Here is an 18,958-nt window from a genome sequence, read left to right as displayed (position 1 = left end):
GACCAATTCTTGACGAAACACTTTCCTTGTGGGGACCGACAAAAGGTCCAAACCTGAATTTGAGGATGAAGACTTCAGAATAATTAAGTTATTACAATTGGGTTTCAGTTTGGTTCCGAGTCCCGGTTAAGGTGAGCCATGTGTTTTGGAGGTTTAAGTCAAGGGTGAGAGGCTGGGGAAAGGCAATGTGAACTCTTTATGTCCTCACATGGACAGCAATAAACGTGTGTGTGTGAAAGCATTGATCCATGTGGAGAGTTTTGCCCGTGTGTAGCTGAGCGCAACCTTCCAAACCAAGAGTGGAAATAAAGCTACAGAGATATTGGAAGTTACAAATGAAAATCTTTATATATTTTTTTCCATCCAAAGAAATGAAGCCCAACATCCAACCCAAACCAGTTTTTGGTCGACAGCCTCACAGCTTGCTACAAGGCCGCCGTACGCCGCACAGCTACAGTAAACAGTTTCAGGAAACATGCTGGAAAGTTTTCCAGATACTTTTTTTGCATTTGAAACATTTTTTTATTCTGATAAAAACCATACAATTGCACTGCTGAGTACTTCCCATGCCGTGCAGGAGCCTAGAAGCTAATACAAAAAGAAAACAGAAACAAAATGCAAATCTAACTAAACAGCTCCAGGTTCTCCCACCAACGTGGAGCGAGTCCAACAGTACTGAGCGTGTACATGCCAACAGAAGGCTGCTCCACATTCAAGGAGAACTCGGGAGTCATAATAATAGTACGCAAATACAACAATGAGAATAACGTTAACCACATGTTCGTTTCATTTCGGATTGCCACCAGCCAGACATTCACTGGAGAAAGAGAATCGGGTCAAATTAGAATAAATGCACACAACTGGAGAATGTGAACACGTCCGCGTCGATATGCTCTGGAGAATTATTTGCTCTTCTGACAGCTTCTGTTCCAAACCTTGGCATGTTTCGTTATTCGTTTCAAAAATTTTGTGACCCAATTGGAACGATGGTCGAGAGACGTGCGCGCGGCCCCTGAGGAGGCCCGGAAACAGCTGTGGAGTTGACTTTGCCCAGGCCAATATGTATCGTCGACATTAAAAAGCTCACACTACCCCGAAATATATAAATTTCACGCATACAGGTGACATTCAACATTCAAGTGCCAGTGTTTTTTTTTTTTTTTGTTACTGTCTTTTGGTCAAGTTTCTGAAACTTTCAAAGAATCACTTTTGAGGCTTACAAAAATAAATATTTGTCAAAAATGCTCAATAAATTACACAAAACTAGCAGCAAAAGTAGAATCTAGAAATCTGTGCAAATGGCTAAATTCCCCCCGACTGCTAAACCCCCTGGTCCCAAATAAATCCTGGTTGAAACGTTGAGAACCCTTCCCCTTTGTAAACAAGCTGCGTTTTTGATTCCCCCCCACCCCACCCGAACCTCCCGGATCTCCTCGTACACAGTATTTGGAAGCGTAAGGACACAGAAGACGACCATAGAAAACTCTAGATGTGCATGTTGTCGCTCGCCACCCAACTAGAGTTTTAGGGGGTGCAGCTTTTCAGTCAGAGTGCCTCCACGTCTGCGACTTCAGAAGTCAAGAAGTCGAGTTTAAAAACCCAATTGCAAATCGCTTTTTCGGATCTGAACCCACGAGAGGCCAGATTTTTTTCTCTTTGTTTTCGTGGTTCCACTTTTAGCGAGAGTCCAGGTGAGCGTGGCTGTGCTGCGGCCCCGTCTTGCCCCTCTCCTTTAAACGAGCAGAGTTGTAACAGTGCAATAAAAATAACTTCTGTAAAAGTGGATGGGCATGACACACGCACGCGTGTCTACACACCTAAAATCAAGTAGCACCATTCAATCTCAGGTTCTCAACACGATCAGTGCATCCGCTTTTAGTTCAAATCTTTTATAAAAGTTTAAGGCACAACACACCCGATGTGAAATGCTCCGTCTCTCCTGCGCAACGCTTCACGCTAGCGGTGCTCCGAGACCCGCGCCTGATCCGAAAAAGAAAAAAACCTCAGTGACCCGTCTTGAGATGAGTCGTGCCTTCAACGCAGCTTGAAAAGAGGAAACGTCTGTACTAAATTGAAGCCTGCGACTCAGTTCACCTGTCCTTCCTCCTTGACCAAAAAACAAAACACTAGCAAGCGTGGAATACCATGCGGGCCCGGCGCTGGTCGCTCTGGCCGTGTTGGACGCCAGCACCACGCAGCGACGCCTGCCCGCCCGCCCCCCGATGCCGTGGTCCTTTTAATGCAGCCAACCTCGCTTTCAAAAGATGGCAGGCATTTTTTGTTTTGATACATATTCCGCCAGGAAAAAAAAACCCAAATATAAATAAAAACCAAAAAACTGACTCAGTTTTTCGGTTTTAGCACAAACCTGCACCAAAAGTTCTCAAGTAAAAAACAAAAAACGCCGCCCACTTTACCGCCGCTAGCACAGGGCCGTACTAGCTGCCTTAACACTGTCAAGTCAATTGAAAGAAACGTGGATTCAGAAGTTGGATAATGCTTTGATACACCTCAGCGATCGTTGGCACCGAGTTAACGACTTCCGTGTTCAGGAATGGCTATTTCACAGACGCGCGCATCCTTCAGAAGGAGTCGGTCCAGGATAGAGTGAGCAAAAGAAAAACAAAAACGAATGCAACTGTCCTGAAAGGATTAAAACAGTTCGGAGAAGCCCCGCGGCTCCGCTTGCCGTCGCGGTCGTAAAAAGGCGACGGGACGTTTCGGCGATAAATTTGAGGATCAAATGGAGTCGCGGCTCGAGAGCCACGACGCCTCTGAGTTTGCCAAGGTTTGATTAAGTCTAAGCTTTAATGGTTCTCACCAAACATGACAGTAAAAACAAAATTTGGAGCTCTTGGCCGAGATCATCTGGTGAAATGAAAACACAGATTTCCTGTTCAAATTCAAAAAGGCACAGTACATTAACATACAAATGATCCTCAGGTGTTTCTCTTGGGTTGTTTTCCACAAAAAGAACAAAACTATTTCAAAACAACGAAAATCCGAGGTTGCTATCGGAAAATGCGTGTCAGCATCCATGCTCACTCTGAGGTGTGCGTTCTCCGGTGCTCTCTGGTTGGCGCACGCGCTGGTGACTTCCTTTGTTTGCTGCGTGCAGCGCTCCCGTGTACAGAGAAGCAAGTGGCAGAAAACCAGGGTTGGTAATGTACTGTGTGTCAGTGAAGCTACACAGGGAGGGTTGTTATGGTCTGGCTTAAGTTAACATGTGGTTTCCATTTGGGTTGGCATGGCAACCCCTTCCTATGGCGACTAGTTGCCCCACCAATCCACACTACCCGAGTGGCTGTAGTTTCCTCCGTAGCCACCGTCGCTGTAGAAGTTGCCTCCGAAGCCACCTGAGGGACAAACGCCTCGTGACTCTCAGGGACACGTTTTCCACAACCATCATTACGGCCAATGTGTTTTTGTTTTTACCTCCACCAAATCCTCTGTTTCCTCCATGACCGCCGGTGTTGCGTCCAGTACGGTTTCCACCGAAGCCTCCGGAGCCTCCAGACGTCTGACGGTAATCTCTGGCACCGAAGCCACCAGAGAACCTGCAGGAGACACAAGGCGACCCAAGTCAGACATTCCCCCACCGCAGTGTGGACAGCTACGCCAGAAAAGGATGCCGACCTCTTAGAGCGACCACGGTTGTTGCTCTTGTGCTGGTGCTCGTAGGCGAGACCCTCAAGCCAGGAAGGAACCTCCTGCTTGGCCTCCACCAGAATGTCCAGCAAATCTTTGGTTATGTTGCTGTTTTTGTCGTTAAAGAACGACGTGGCCAGACCTGTGTGGAGAGAAGAAATATGGAGTCAGTCGGTCTGTTCGGCGGCCTGGACGAGAGGCTTGTCCACGTCCATACCAAGGTTTCCCACACGTCCTGTACGGCCAATACGGTGGACGTATTCCTCGATGTCACTGGGCAGATCAAAGTTGATCACATGCTTCACGTTGCTGATGTCCAGGCCTCGAGCAGCCACCTAGTCCAAGACAGAAAGGTTAGCGTGAACATCAGGCTTGCGGAGACCTGTGCCGGCGTGGGTGACGTACAGCGGTGGCCACCAGGATGGGGCAGCGTCCAGAGCGGAACTGGTGCAGGGCCTCTTCTCTGTCTCTCTGGGAGCGGTCCCCGTGGATGCTTGTGCAGGCGTAGCCCTCGCGGTACAGGAAGTCCTCCAGAGCGTCGGCCCCTTTTTTGGTCTCCACAAACACCAGCGTCAGCGAGTCCTTGCCTGCCAAGAGATCCAACCTTGAATTAGGAGTTTGGAGGAGTCGTGGGAGCAGCGAGGAGGTCTGCACTGAACAGATGAGGACCAACTCAAGATGGAGGAGACGGAGACTGGGTTGCATTAAAGAAAGGCACGGCACTGACAGCCATTAGTGGACCAGCTTGATAAGTTCCAGTCGACACCTTACACACGTTTGAAAGCCCAATCCAAGAAGACGGTCTGTTGCAGCTCAAGTGTGTTCAGTAATGGCCATCAGAACCAGAGCTCACAAGAATGGTAGAGGGGTGGTGGGCAATGAACATTTGGACTGAGAGGGGAAAAAAGCTTCATAGTTCAGAGGGATCTGGATCTGCATTTCCATTTGCCACTTCAGCTTCCCCTGATCTGACACGAGCTGCACACGACCCACGAGCAATGCATTGTGACCAAATGGTTCTTCAACTCTGATGCCAGTCTTGCATGAAGAGAAAGGAATGGTCCGGATTATGAGAAATTTAGGATGCTCCACGGGAATTTGAGTCTATTTCAGTCTCAAATCAGTTCATATCACATGCTGAACAAGCTGATAAAATATCTGAAATGCGATTGGATTGCATTTTAACTGGTGGTTTAACATTTTCCAAGTTCAAAAGCGAAGTAAACCTCCACAGGGAAAACAAGAAGGGGAAACGCAGGCTGCATTTCAGCTGAGGGAGCAACCAAACAGGATGAGCGGTGGGATGTGATGTGTCTGGTTTGGGGTCAGAGTAAAGTGATAAGTTCAGCACTTACCTGGCTTTTCTGATGCCCCAGTCACACTTTCCTCAACCTCACTGGGAATAACTAAGATAAAACCAAACCGGCCGGTAAATGCAAGCCAGCGTAGTAGACAGATATTCAAGACCGCATGCTGAATGGTTAACACATTATCCCGACCGGCTACGCTCGGCACCGGGGACCGTTCTGGCTAGCCGTGCAGGAACATGCTACCGTGACAGTTTGTTGAGATGCAAACAGTTAAGACGGACTCAAGATGGAGGGTTAAGAGAGACTGATGGGACCGTCGTGGGGGTGACCGGCGCCAGTTCAAGGGAGTTCTTACCAGTGGCGTTGAGGAGGTCCAGGAGGAAGGATCTCTTGTCAGTCTCTTCCACCCAAACCACTTTCTGGGTGATGTTTTCTGAGGTGGAGCCGACACGTCCGACCGCCAAGAAGATGTAATCCTCCAGGAAATCACGGGCCAGAATCTGGGCAGACAATCCGTTAGTTGACACTTGCTGGATCCAACAAATGAGCAGAAACAACTAGGGCCGTTCTCACGAAACCAACCTGAATCTCTTTGGGAAAGGTGGCACTGAACATCATGGTCTGGCGGATGCCTTTGGGGGGCATCGTGTCCTGCTCCACGATGCGTCTGATCTGTGGTTCGAAACCCATGTCCAGCATACGATCAGCCTCATCCAGGACCAGGTAGCTTAGGTTAAAAAAAACAAAAACAAAAAAAATTACTCTTGAGTCAAAAAAAACAATGATCAACTCTTCATTGATCACTTACTTGCAGTAGTCCAGACCGATCTTGCCTCTCTCCATCATGTCGACCAGACGGCCAGGAGTGGCCACGAGCAGGTGGCAACCCCTCTCCAAGTCCCTGATCTGCTGGCCGATGTCAGCGCCACCATACACCACACAGGGTCGTACGCGTGAGCGGTAGGCAAACTACACAAAAGGAGAGCATTAACATCACACTCTTAACACTTCGTTGATCACCACGTGTCAGGACGTTACCTTCCGTGCCTCGTCGTAGATCTGCAGGGCCAACTCTCTGGTGGGAGCCAGCACCAGGGACAGGGGGTACTGTTTTCGGCGTCCATATCGCCCGTTCTCCTGTGGAAAAGATTATGCTTAAAACTGGAACTATTTAACTCCAGACTTAAATGCGTGCTCTACTACCTGCCCACTGTTCTTGGCAGCCTGGAGAGCATCTCCCGGCCCATCAGTGTAAATCTGACTCAGCACCGGCAGCAGGAAAGCGGCGGTCTTACCAGAGCCTAACACAAAGCAATGACTCAGTTTGATAGATCAAAAACTAACGTCTGCCATCTTGCTTGCACAGTCATCTCACCAGTCTGGGCACAAGCCATGAGGTCTCTCTTGGACTTGATGATGGGGATGGCATGCTTCTGGACTGGTGTGGGACGAGTATAGCGACTCAGTGTGATGTTCCCCATGATGATCTCCCCCATGTCCACATCATGGAACTACAAAACCATTCCAAAGCACTTAGTTTGAGCACATTCCAATAGTTTTCCATCATTTGTGTCCAGCACTCACACTCTCGATGTGGGGTGGGCAGTTGCTTCCAGTAGCCTCGACTGGAATATCATCATACTTCTCGAAATTAATTCCAGTGTTGCTTCCAGAGAACAGCTCGCTGATAATTGAATGGCATGTCAATAAAGGTTTAAGGCAGAAGGGCTTCCTTTGTGAATGTGGAGAAAACTCACTGTTCCAGGCGCTCATTGGGAGCAGTGGGCTTGGACCAGTCCTCCTCTCGGGACTCCTCGGCCCAACGCGAGTTTCCACCGCCAGAATAGCTCCCACGATCATATCTGCACAACACATGTTGCATTATTAGTTTAGAAAAGTAAATGAGCACAACCTGAACTTCTCAACCAGGTGCTACATATTTAGAAAGAGATTAGTGTTAAATCATTGCAGTTTCAGTAGTTCTATACGCATGAGTCTCAATGTCAACGTGATGCATCCACCACTACAGTGGGGACTAACGGCACACTTCACTAGCCAGTGAAGGACAGGAACATATTCCCCATTCCTTCTATTTGATTGTAACCAACTAAAAACATGGGGAACTTAAGCAACAACTGAGTCACACAATTGTTCAAACGTCATACGATAGAACATCTCATTTCCACTCACCTTCCTCTTGAGCCGGCCCCACGGTCATTGAAGAAGTTGGATTTGGAGCGGTCAGAGCGGTTCCCGAAGCTGTTAAATGAAGAATCTCGTGGAGCTCCTCCCCAGTTTCCGTCTTTGTTATCATAGTTGCCAAAGCCTACATTGGAGCATTTTGACATGTGAGCATTCAAAAGTGTCACATTACTCAACCTCAAGGAGGAGCGCCATTTCAAACTTTAAAACAAGGCAGTATTTAATCCAAACATGAAACTCAGCACCTGAATTAACACTGGATTCTCCCACACATTTTTCAACAATAACATACGCCTCAACCCTTGTAGTCATAGTAGGCACCCGCCCACCTCTATCGTTGCGTGGAGGTCCACGCCCACCAAAGCTCCCGTTGGTGCGATTGTCGTGGTAACCATTCACAAAGCCATTGCTTCGTCCACCATCCCATCCGCCAGAATCTTTACAGGGAGGAACGGAAACAAAAGATCAGCCCACTAAATTTCAGTGAGAACATGTTAATGTATTATTCCTGACTGTGTTAATCCAAGCAAATGTGTGTTAGCGATACAGCGGCTCACTATCACTCATTTCCAGCCAACATTTGTAAACGTTCAGTGTTATGGGTGAAGCCGGATTGAGCAAATTATTTTCATGCTCAACTTTTTTTTTTATATAGGATGACTCGTTGAAGTCTGCATGTGGCAATTATTTGATTCAAACATCAGTCATGCCACCACTTCCTCTTACTGCTGTCAATTTAAGCTGACAAGCGTCTTTGAAAAGGGGGTAGCAGCCAGCTCGCAACACAAGCTGGGTAAACAACTATGCTTCAGCACAAGTGTAAAAACATGAAGAAAACATTCTAGTAAAGGGACAATTTGAACTTCTATCGAGGGCTTAAACAGCTTGTGACAAAAGCAGGAAGACTGGCGATAATCTAAAACCCAGGAAATGAAGGGGGGTTGGTACGGACGTCTGCATGTGTTATCTTGCACTGCGTTTGTTGTAGATAAATTAGCTGCGGGACAAACCCACGAAAACAATTCAGCAGAGCAGCGATCATTAAATTACATCACAACACTCCAGTTGGCAGCAATCATTAATGGTCGATCTGCTGGTCTCATTTCCAAATATGACCTCATGGTGTTAGCCAAGGCGTTATCAGGCAACGTGCGCACAGCATTGCAGAACAAGCTAATGACCACAGTGTGGGGTGTAGTTTTTCAGTTTGGTGCAGAAACCTTTTTGGCCCTTCAAGCCTAGAGTCAACATTTCATCTTCAGGTCTCCACTTAAGTATCTGATTACGCTATTGACAGCATACTGCAAAGAAAGGAGCCGCAGTATGCAAAAATCTAATGAATTCACCAGGCTAGATTTATGGCGCACCGGCCTATAAATTCTCTGAATTTTGCTGATTTTTTCCGTTCAAAAGGACCATTGTTACTGCAAAATTTAACATTCCTTGGAGATATTTCTCTAAAAAGAAACTTGCCCCTTGTACGAATACATTATCGTGGTAAACACAAAGCAGGGCAAAACATTTTGGCAATACAGGGCACTAAGCTGCTGGGTGGAGAGCATGGCATGCATGTAGCCATAAAAACGTATACCACATCTGTCTCGCCAGCCCCCACTGAAGGCTTGGTGAAAGGCAAGCTCTTGAGAGGCCGCTCTTGGGTAACCTGAGCAAAGGTAGGGAAGGAGGCTATAAAAAGACTCATCTGCAACGACTGACTCATGCAGTACTACTGCTGGTCTGGACTGAGCACCAATAGTTACCCGTGCTAGAGTCATCCCATCCTGCTGTATAGTTTATGCCATTTCTTTGAACAGCCTCTGCCTGCCACAGTTGTGGGCACTGCTTAGAGGAACCTTGAGTAGCATTGCAAGCGAAATGTGGGCTTGAATATACTGTATGGGGAGGGGGAAGAGAATCCATTCAGGGAAGCATTGCGTAAGAAAAACTCAAGTTGTTCATGAGAGTTTAACTTGCTAGTTTATTTAAGCTGGTCTACACTAACCCTTCAATAATGGCTTTGCTGCTGTATAAACGGCTATCTCATGCATCTAGAAATGCAGGTAGGCCTCAGCGAAAGCAGACAGAAGGGACTTACAGAGATTTACGGGTGCCACTGAATAACCACACTGTCTACCAGCGGAATAAGCATTTCCTGCTGTGGAACAAGAAAAAAACAGCAAATCAAGAAAAATGCCAAGTGTGCAGATTCACAACAGACTCTAAATTCAAATTGTGTGCACCGAAAGACGAGAGCTCATGGAGCCAACCTTTAACTAGAGCAAAAGGTAAGCACCTAAATCAGGGGTCATCAACATAGTGGGCAAAAAAAGTTCCTATTTTATTATGATTTGTTGCCGGTGGACTGATGTTGGGAAACAGAAGAACAAGAATTCACCAAACTGGTCACTGTTTGGATCGCTTGTTGTCTTGAGGTGGCCGTTTCCAAAAGTACGGTGACCCGTGACTTAGATGACCTCAATATCACCCAGCGATGATGATTTTTAAATGATTGATTTGATGGCCTTCATGACATGGCCATTTGATTCTAGGCAGTCATTCATCCTCTATGAGCTCCAATGGGCTCTTCACACCAAGATGTCAGAGTTGATCGGCCTCGCAAACCACTTACTATTTTTGGAAGCATCTTTATTCCTCAGATGAGGTGGAATGTAGCGCCCTGGGGAAAGAGAAAACAAACATTCAAGTCCAGTCACACCAGCAAATGTGAAAACCAGGAAGTGCTTCAACCACATGGCACAGCTTAGGAAACGCTCTGTTGCTATGCCGTTTCACCTGTGCGTTTAAAATTGAATGAATCATCGCACTACCCTGTTGCAAGTAATTACACACTTTGTGGTACAAACAACCATTTGGTGGCAACAAAAGGCCAGTTTGATAGTATACTATATAGGATGTATACACCCATGTATAAAATTTAAATGTTACATTTTGATTCCAAAAAGAAGGTGCATTGAATGTTTTAGCGAAATGTGTAATTGTAAGCAGATAAAATAAATGTATAGGGCTTTTAGTTATAAATAACTAAAGGGGTGGCATTTCATAAGCAGCTAAAAAGTAATTAATACAAGTCTTAAAATAGCAGCATAATATAAATATGACGGACTGTACTTACTGCCAGCTCCTCCGCCTTGTCCTTCAGCAGAGTTCAAGTCTAGGGCAGAGAGCTGCAAAACAAATAGATATTAGGGATCACATTCAACACAACTGATCATTTTTGGTCAACCACAAGGACATCGGTCACATGACCAACACATATAGGTCTCGGACCAGTACTATGGTGGTGATGATGGGACGCCATTTTACCATCCATGGGGGCTTTTGTGGTTCAGACCTCTAAATCACTGGCACCGGTGTAAAACAACCCAACAGAAGTACGAACGGTACGCTCTGAAGCTACGACATCACCGGTCCATTATAATATCGTAACGTCACGTAATATCAGCGAGAAAAAAAACACCGAAGCCAATAAAAAAGCTAGTTTGTGATGGTTGCCTTAAATGGCGATATGACGTAAAAGTGGATAAAGTTGGCAATTGCTAAAAAAAAATAAAGAAAACCGTCTTAAAAGTAAAGAGAGAGTACTCAAGAATCGAGTGGTGATTGAAAAAACGCTGTAAATATTTAATACCCGCGACGTTTCTCTGGCAGGAACTATTTTTTTCCTGCGCCACGTTTCAGGTTGAGAAGGCCCGACATTAGCCGGGCTTAGCGGCCCTGGCACCGGCCGGCACGAAACGAGAACGATGCTCGGAAATATCCATTGTCGGCTACAATATCCAAAACTGACCACCCACAAGTGTTAACCAAAGCAGTTCACTGCTTCGTCTAGCTGAAAACGGTTCACTATAGACGGCGACTTGGTCTTCCTCCGCCATCACAATCGGCCGTAGCGACACAATCACCTCCATTTTAGAAAACCGGTGTCTATCGAAACTACATGTGGCAGCATCAAAAAAATACCAACCAAAGTTCCCGCTCAGGAAAATAAAGCACTTACCTGCTGATCTAGACCGTGTGGAGTATCAACGACCACATGACTCATAACTAAAGAGAGTTGAGGGGGATTCTTTTCTCAAGAGAAAGGGTTTTCTTTGTTAGCAACACCGGCCGACGCTTGGCTTGTCCCTTTACTGATCGTAGCTCGGTTCACCTCAACCGACAGTTCCTTATCTAGACTAGGCAACACAGTTACTTAAAATAAATAATAAAACTGTGGTGGTAGTATAAATTCAAGTTCCCAGAAGAAGAGGTTGCTGCTCCCGGCAGGCTTGACCGTGTTGGAATGAGACACTCGGCGCTCAGGTAACGCGAGATAAAGCCTCTGTTGGCCAGCGGGGTGCGCCGCAAATATCGCGATATCTCACCGGCCTTCCGATTGGTGGGACCAGCAAAAGTACATGCAGTAACTTTATAAGTTACATAACAGAGCGCTTACACCTTTTCAGCAATGTACGTAACTTATATAATAACCACATCAGGTCGGAAAGATTGCATACAAAACAAAGTTTTTAAAAATATTTTTTGTGAACGCTGAACTAAGAAACATTGAGGACTTTGATTTGTTGTTTATGGTCATGAACTAACTTCATCACAATAGTACACTATTTCATAGTATTCACTATCCATATCACTCACAGACAGGACAAACATCTGGTGACCCCTAAATTAGATAACACAGCTTTTGTGAAGGAAAGGCATTTACTGATTTCTGCAACATTTTAAAACAACGTCAACCATTATATTCAACGATTGTTTTTCTTCCACTTATACGAGGACATGAGAGCAGCATCTGACGTGAAATGCCCTGCAATTTCCCTCTAATACTGATGCATTCCAAGGTCAATTTTTAATCTCGAATATTTGCAATCCTTGGGTGAATAACAGCATTGCCTTCTGCCTCCCTGCAGTTGCATTGTGACCACCCTCCATACTCCTTAATAGTACACTGTTTATTCCGAATTTTGTTCTGAGCATGAGCTCTTCTGACTACTTTAGCCAGAACACCTCAGATACAACCAATTATGATGCAATAATTTGCCAAAGATCATCCAGTTTTCTACCCAATACCATCAGTCAGTATTTTACAAAAGGTCATGTAGTTTGCTCTCACCATAGAAATGAATAGGAGAATCTTTTTGCAACAGAAATCTGTGTTGTTGTTTGTTCGTCCGGGCTCAACTACAAGTTAAATAGATACATTTTTCTTTTTAACTCTGCAAGAGTAGCAACGCCGTAGAAACATGTGCGCGAGATGCGGCGCACACTCAGGATAAAAATAATTTATCATTAAATATTACAAAGAGGAATAACGGTGACTTTTAACTTGAACTTCCTCGCTTTTTTGGGAAATATATCGCCTTTGTTCTTGTTTCTCACAATTTGATTCTCACGTCTGCCCTGTCCTTAAATAGCCAGCTCTAACATGCAAAGATGCTCTTGTAAATGTAAACGTCAGTACTGGCACTTGAATGCTTTTCTGGTGTTGCTGTGTAATTTCACACTTATGGGAGTGGTGCCGCAAAATTGTTGTTCCTTCTGTTTCAGTTTCCTGTTTGTTTACAGATATGAATTATTTTTTCATTGGAGATTAAACAATATATTCTCTTCCTGCTGCTTCATTATCAGTGTTGTTCCTCATGTCCAAGCTTATTTACCTTTTATGAACTGTGTCCACTGCTCAGTGGATACTACACTACAGTCTTGTTTCAGTTCACTAGTTAACATCGAACCACTTGCCCAAACCTGTAAGAGTTTCAACATCAGAACAAAACAAGAGCAGACGACACAGATAAGGGCTCAAGCTGAGACAAAACCGACCCCCATCCTCTCTACCAAACCCCCCCCCATTTCTCACCTAGTCGTCTGTGGCCTTCTGCTCTCCATACAGTGAATGAGACCATATGTTAATGGGATAAAAGCTCAAGGGGGGTCATTAGGAGAAAGGTCAGCGGTTAAAAGATAATGTTCTAATAAGATTATCTGTTACTGAAGAACTTGATCAAATGTGTGTTGCATCTGGACTGAGACACAAAGACATCAGAACAGCGTTTCAAGATCAGTAATCATCATGACATGAGGATTAGTCACAATCTATTCGTCACGCTGTTCCACATACTTTGTTCTTACTGGAAATAAGCACAAGCCTTGACTAAAAATGTTGCCCAACTTGTCTGATACAAAACTGGGCGTGTGAGAACAATTAATTTTAACATATAACATATTGATTTATTTTTTAAAATTTCATTTCGTTTCATTCCTAATTCCAAACACCGATATATCCACAGGCACATTATTAGACGTACAAATGTTTTGCATACAATTCACCTTGTTGTTGTTTTGAGTATTTTTTGTTTATTTGAATTAAATTATTTAGCATCAGAATTTATGTTATCAAAATGTTATCAGTTGTGTTACATTGCGTACAGTGCCTGTATTTAGGTTTTCCACCTTCGACTTTCTTGGTAATTGAAAATGTAAAAAGACAATGCTCTGCTAAGTGGTTTGAAAGGTTTGAACGGTAGATTATTTTGTGACAATTACGTATTTGCACGACTATTAAAATTTTCGCACAGTGCTATGCAGTTGTTGTTTTTTTACATTCTCCGAAGTATGCTGGTTCCTTTCGTGTTGTTTATGAATTAGCCTACATTTCCCATCAGCCCTTGTCTCGTATTCTCCGGAAGAAAATCTCCGTTTTTGCCCTCTCACTTCCTCTTTCCGTCATCGGAGTTTAGGTAAGGCAACTCGGTTCCGATTCCTCCACTGAATCTGCACTTAAATCAACGTTAAACGAAGTCATCCACTTTAAATAAACACATATGGACACACATTAAATGTCGACAAACAACACCGTTTCATTATTTCAGCTGGAGACAGTTTTTGTGACCGCTTTTTTGTTGCTCACTTTACCAAGTGCTGTCATGGCGCTCTATGGCAATGTGTAGAAGCCGAAAGGCCGGTAACCTACTTGCATGAGTCCGTTGTAACTACGACAAAACGAATTAATCGCCTCTCTATTATAGCTGTGACGCTTTGTTTTCATTACCGTAAAGTGTGTAATGTTTCTTACCAATAGATGAAATGCTAACCAGCTAGCCGACACGTCGTTAGCCTCTGAACGTGACATTTTCTTATCCATGATGACAAGTCGGTGACTGTTGTGTTCTAGTTCACGATGGGACGTGTGATCAGGGGACAGAGAAAAGGTGCGGGCTCCGTGTTCAAAGCCCACGTCAAGCACAGGAAAGGTGCTGCTAAACTCCGGCACATTGACTTCGCTGAACGCCATGGCTACATCAAGGGGATTGTGAAGGTAGGTGGTCTGGCAGCATCTCCGATCTTGACGTGGTCGATTTACCAAAGGGTTTGTTGTGTGCAGGATATCATCCACGACCCTGGCCGTGGTGCTCCCCTGGCCAAGGTGGCTTTCCGTGACCCATACCGCTTCAAGAAGAGGACAGAACTTTTCATTGCTGCTGAGGGCATCCACACCGGACAGTTCGTGTACTGCGGCAAGAAAGGTGAGATGCTACTAAGTGAAGACGCTCATCAAAGAGCGTAACCCCTCGACCACGTGCACTGGACTATTTATGTTTGACTAACTATAAGTTGCGCCGATCAAAAAATGCATTGTGAAAAAGAAAAAATGTGCACAAATCACATTTGCATGACGTAGAAACATCACAAAGGTTTTCCACGAAGCTGTTTGTATTCATTGCTCTGATGTGAAATCTGAGACAATCTGGATTGGAACGTAGCCAAGCAACAAACTAATTGAGAAACAAGCAAATGGGCATTTTTTTAAATTATTATTTATGGCACTGATGACTACAAAAATAGCTTTTAATCACTTCATCATTTAATAATGTGTTCAGTGTTCCTGTCGTTTCTGTCCATTTCTGTCTGGATATTTTCTATTGAAAGACATCACAATCGTGTCCACTTTTATGGTGCTAGTTTTGTTTTGCTGTTTGAGGCTTGGTCACGCAAGTTTTATGCTTTGGAGAACAACCTTCTCGGTCGGTGGTTTGGCAGAATTAAGATTGTTGGGCACATAACAGAGGTCATGTTTACTTCTTGGTCATGCTGGTCACTGGAATAACATGGTGAAATCAGATGATAAATCATATACATATACACACACACACACACACACACACACACACACACACACACACACACACACACACACACACACACAAAACTCAGACCTGTTAGTAAGTTGCAGGAATTTTTTTGGGGGGGGGGGGCACTTATAGTCCTATATGCTAGTATTTTGTGTTATAGCCTTTTTCTGAAGGCGATTCCTCCATGGAGAAAAAAAAAATCACTTGACAGATCTCTGAACTTGGGTGGACTAGTAGTATTGTTGGGAAGTAGAGAATATGTTGATTGGATTTTTTTTAAATGCTGAATTTCAACTGTGACTGAGGAGCTGTGTTGTGCTTGTGATGAAACAAATGTGAATCTATTAGCTCATCAGCCCATTTTGGATTTGTCTAATGAAATGAACAGCTAATGGGGTGACGGTTAAATCAATGGTCTTGACCAACTTGCTGTCAAAATACTCTGAAAACCACGTACATAGCAAAAGAGCAGAATGTGTAAGTCGGGCTGTCAGTGTTGTTGTGACTGACTGGAAGACCATTTGTTCGGAGTTTAGAGGGGGCAGTGACAACTCTGTTTGTCTTGACCAAGAATGGAAGAGTATGAAGTAGGAATGAGGCAAGAGAAGATGCACTTCACCTTGTAGGTGAATTTTTTTTCCCCAAAAATTCACAGTTGGTTATATTTGTTAATGGAGCCAAAGATGATTGTTCTGGCTACGAAGGATGGTTCATGATCGGTTAAGATGGAGGATAGTGTGCTGTGGCGACCCCAATGGAAAATGTTGATGTTCTTGGTGAAGTTAAACGGGGGGGGAAAGCATCTTGGAAATAAGTTGGTTCTAAAATTGTTGTGACTGAAACCTCACCTGTATGTCGCCCACAGCTCAGCTGAACATCGGCAACGTCCTGCCTGTCGGCGTCATGCCTGAGGGTACCATCATCTGCTGTGTGGAGGAGAAGCCTGGCGACAGAGGCAAGCTGGCCCGTGCATCAGGAAACTACGCCACCGTCATCTCTCACAACCCTGAGACCAAGAAATCCAGAGTCAAGCTGCCCTCTGGCTCCAAGAAGGTCATCTCCTCCGCCAACAGAGCCGTTGTCGGTAAGGACGCACTTCATACTTTTGGTTGCTCTTGTTTTGTATTCAGTACGTCACTACCAACGCAGTCACTAATAAGTTATACAAAATTGTTTTTGAGGAGAATAGTTTTTATAGACCCATGTCATTCAAAAGAAAATGGATCCACTATAGCAGGGGTGGCCAACCAGTCAGAGGCTGAGAGCCACATTGTTTTACTTTGTTGCTGAAAAGAGCCACATCCTACAAATATGTAAGAACAATGAATAACAGGTGAAACACATGCCATACGTTTAGTTAAGGGAATGACAAAGTTTGGTGAAGAGCCGCATGTGGCTCGGGAGCCACGGGTTGGCCAGGCCTGCACTCTGGTGTTAGGACTGACAGGTATAGTTTTCAAATGTGGACTGTCTTGTCACTCACTTGTGTATGTGCCGTTTGTTCCAGGTGTGGTCGCTGGTGGTGGACGTATCGACAAGCCCATCCTGAAGGCTGGCCGTGCCTACCACAAGTACAAGGCCAAGAGGAACTGCTGGCCACGTGTGCGTGGTGTGGCCATGAACGTAAGTGGATACTGTTTCTCCTCAGGGGACCGTTATGAGAAGTTGTATTGTCCAACAGAGACAGTTTTCTTTTTTCCCCTTTTCCCCTCCTGACCAATGTTCTGTTCTGCCTGCAGCCCGTTGAGCATCCCTTCGGTGGTGGTAACCATCAGCACATTGGCAAACCTTCGACCATCAGGAGAGACGCGCCAGCTGGTCGCAAGGTCGGTCTCATCGCTGCCCGTCGTACAGGACGACTGCGTGGAACAAAGACCGTCCAGGAGAAGGAGAACTAATCTGACTGTCTTGATAATAAAAGTTGTTCCAAAAACTCCAAAAGCTGATTGTTGTTGTCATCTGTGATAGCATGATTCTTTTGAAACATCTTTACTGTTTGGCATCTTCTGTAGAATTGTGGCTTGTGGGTGGTGGATATTGACCAGCTGCAGTAACTGCACTTGTCAGATGGCCGTGATGCAGTTTTTGCTCAGCTTCTATCTGAGCAGGGTCACAGTTGAGGCGTGCTTCGAGCACATACAGATTTACCAAGCAGATGACTTCCACTTACCACCCTCATACCCCTGATCTGTGAGGTGTCCTCTGGATTGGTCCGAATGAAGTCCAGCAGCCACTGTGGCTTCGAGACCCTTATGTTCGAGCGCATGCCACTTGCCATCATGTAAATTGGGGTCACATGACCATTGAGTTTGAACTTGATATTCATAGAGCCCAGAGAGGTCCACACTCTTCCAAGGTTAGGTGACACAACTGCGCTACATGATGTTCTCAGTACCACAAAATCTTATGGCTGTAAAACCAAACGGCAAACTCTTTCACCACCCACATCTTTACAATCTGAAATCTGCAGCCCGATGAATAATATGCTCCCAGGAAAGATGAACACGAAACTGCACACGAGTTCGTAAGAGCAACTCATCTTTGGACAGTGTCCGTCTTTGTCAGTAGTCGCTACTTTGTGTGTGTACGCACCACCCAGCAGGGGGCAGTGTGCCTCCACCTATAAAAGCAGCGCACCTGCGCCTCATCCTCTCAGAAGCTCAGCCACATGGTGCAGCAACTGGGCGACGCGGGTGGAGGGCAACGCACACTTCTCACTCATCAGTGACTGTGCTGTCTCAGTGACACCGTTTGTCTTAGTTGTGTCGCTAAGAGACAGCATAGTCCTTTGCTGTAAAGTGGAACAGGGTGATGGAGAGGTGTTGCTCTCTTGCAGAAGAACATCATGTTATCAGAGTTAGTGGAGGAGCTGAAGAAGACTGGACTCCAAGCTGCTGGACCTGAAGGTGTGACCTGTGACTCCAGCACTGGGAGGAAGCAGAAAGACCTCGGGTCCTGTCTGGTGTCTCAGCCTCATGGAGAAGAGCCGTCCTTCAGGAGACACAAGCAGCTCCAGGAGACCTGTTATCAACATGATGAGGAGAGGAAGATGTTCTGTCGTACTGATCGGCAGGTCATCTGTCACTTCTGCGCCGTGGACCAACACAAAGACCACCACATTGTCTCGGCCGCAGCAGAGAGAGGAGAGCGAGAGAAAGAGGTGGGTCAGAGTCGAGGAAGGATCCAGCAGAGGATCCGGGAGAGAGAGGAAGAGGTGAAGCTGCTTCAGCAGGAGGAGAAGAACATCGCAGACTCTGCTGATAAAGCAGTGAAGGACAGTCAGGAGACTCTCCAGCAGCTGATCCAGAACCTTCCGAAAAGAAAGTTTGATGTGGAGCAGCAGATCAGATCCCGGCAGGAGGCTCAAGCTGCTCGAGTGCGAGGACTTCAGGAGCAGCTGCAGCAGGAGATCGCTGAGCTGAAGAAGAAAGATGCTGAGCTGCAGCAGCTGTCACTCGCTGACAGTCACTTGGTCTTTGTCCAGAACTTGTCGTCACTCTCAGAGGTCAGTGAAGACACGCTCTCCTCCAGTACCCCCAGTCACCCTCACTGCTGCTTTGAGGAAGTGTCAGTCAACGGAGTCCGACTCCAGGACTTTGTGAAAGACACGTGGACCAACATCTCACTGAAGCTCGCTCCAGAAACCAAGAG

The 18,958-nt window shown here is 45.5% G+C and overlaps 2 protein-coding genes across 10 annotated transcripts; one reads left to right on the top strand and one right to left on the bottom strand.

Moving 5' to 3' along the window:
* Window positions 1–322: 322 nt before the first annotated feature.
* ddx3xa (DEAD-box helicase 3 X-linked a) lies at window positions 323–12,408 on the bottom strand. Of its 9 annotated transcripts, XM_053876485.1 has the most exons (21): window positions 11,179–11,487; window positions 10,294–10,345; window positions 9,790–9,837; window positions 9,256–9,315; window positions 8,921–9,013; window positions 8,752–8,823; window positions 7,490–7,597; window positions 7,149–7,284; window positions 6,716–6,820; window positions 6,543–6,642; window positions 6,334–6,469; window positions 6,162–6,259; window positions 5,997–6,095; window positions 5,767–5,927; window positions 5,541–5,685; window positions 5,314–5,458; window positions 4,054–4,235; window positions 3,866–3,983; window positions 3,637–3,790; window positions 3,436–3,557; window positions 323–3,356 (listed from the first exon to the last, which is right to left on the bottom strand). In XM_053876485.1, the coding sequence occupies exons 1-21, from the start codon at window positions 11,221–11,223 to the stop codon at window positions 3,271–3,273; spliced, it is 2,265 nt and encodes a 754-aa protein (XP_053732460.1). In that variant the 5' UTR covers window positions 11,224–11,487; the 3' UTR covers window positions 323–3,270. The 9 variants fall into 9 exon arrangements, with proteins under 9 accessions (XP_053732460.1, XP_053732454.1, XP_053732453.1 ...); XM_053876479.1 differs by lacking the exons at window positions 8,752–8,823; window positions 8,921–9,013; window positions 11,179–11,487 and adding exons at window positions 5,004–5,054; window positions 12,292–12,408; XM_053876478.1 differs by lacking the exons at window positions 8,752–8,823; window positions 8,921–9,013 and adding an exon at window positions 5,004–5,054.
* Window positions 12,409–13,865: 1,457 nt separating this feature from the next.
* Window positions 13,866–17,248, top strand: rpl8 (ribosomal protein L8). Its single transcript, XM_053876898.1, has 6 exons — window positions 13,866–13,915; window positions 14,350–14,493; window positions 14,560–14,701; window positions 16,173–16,391; window positions 16,815–16,930; window positions 17,047–17,248. Exons 2-6 carry the CDS (start codon window positions 14,356–14,358, stop codon window positions 17,203–17,205), a joined length of 774 nt encoding a protein of 257 aa, XP_053732873.1. The 5' UTR covers window positions 13,866–13,915; window positions 14,350–14,355; the 3' UTR covers window positions 17,206–17,248.
* Window positions 17,249–18,958: the final 1,710 nt, after the last annotated feature.

Source organism: Synchiropus splendidus, chromosome 10 (assembly GCF_027744825.2).
Source record: "Synchiropus splendidus isolate RoL2022-P1 chromosome 10, RoL_Sspl_1.0, whole genome shotgun sequence".
Lineage (NCBI taxonomy): Eukaryota > Metazoa > Chordata > Actinopteri > Syngnathiformes > Callionymidae > Synchiropus > Synchiropus splendidus.
Note: the sequence above shows the minus strand (reverse complement) of the source record. Positions and strands in the feature narration are given on the sequence as shown.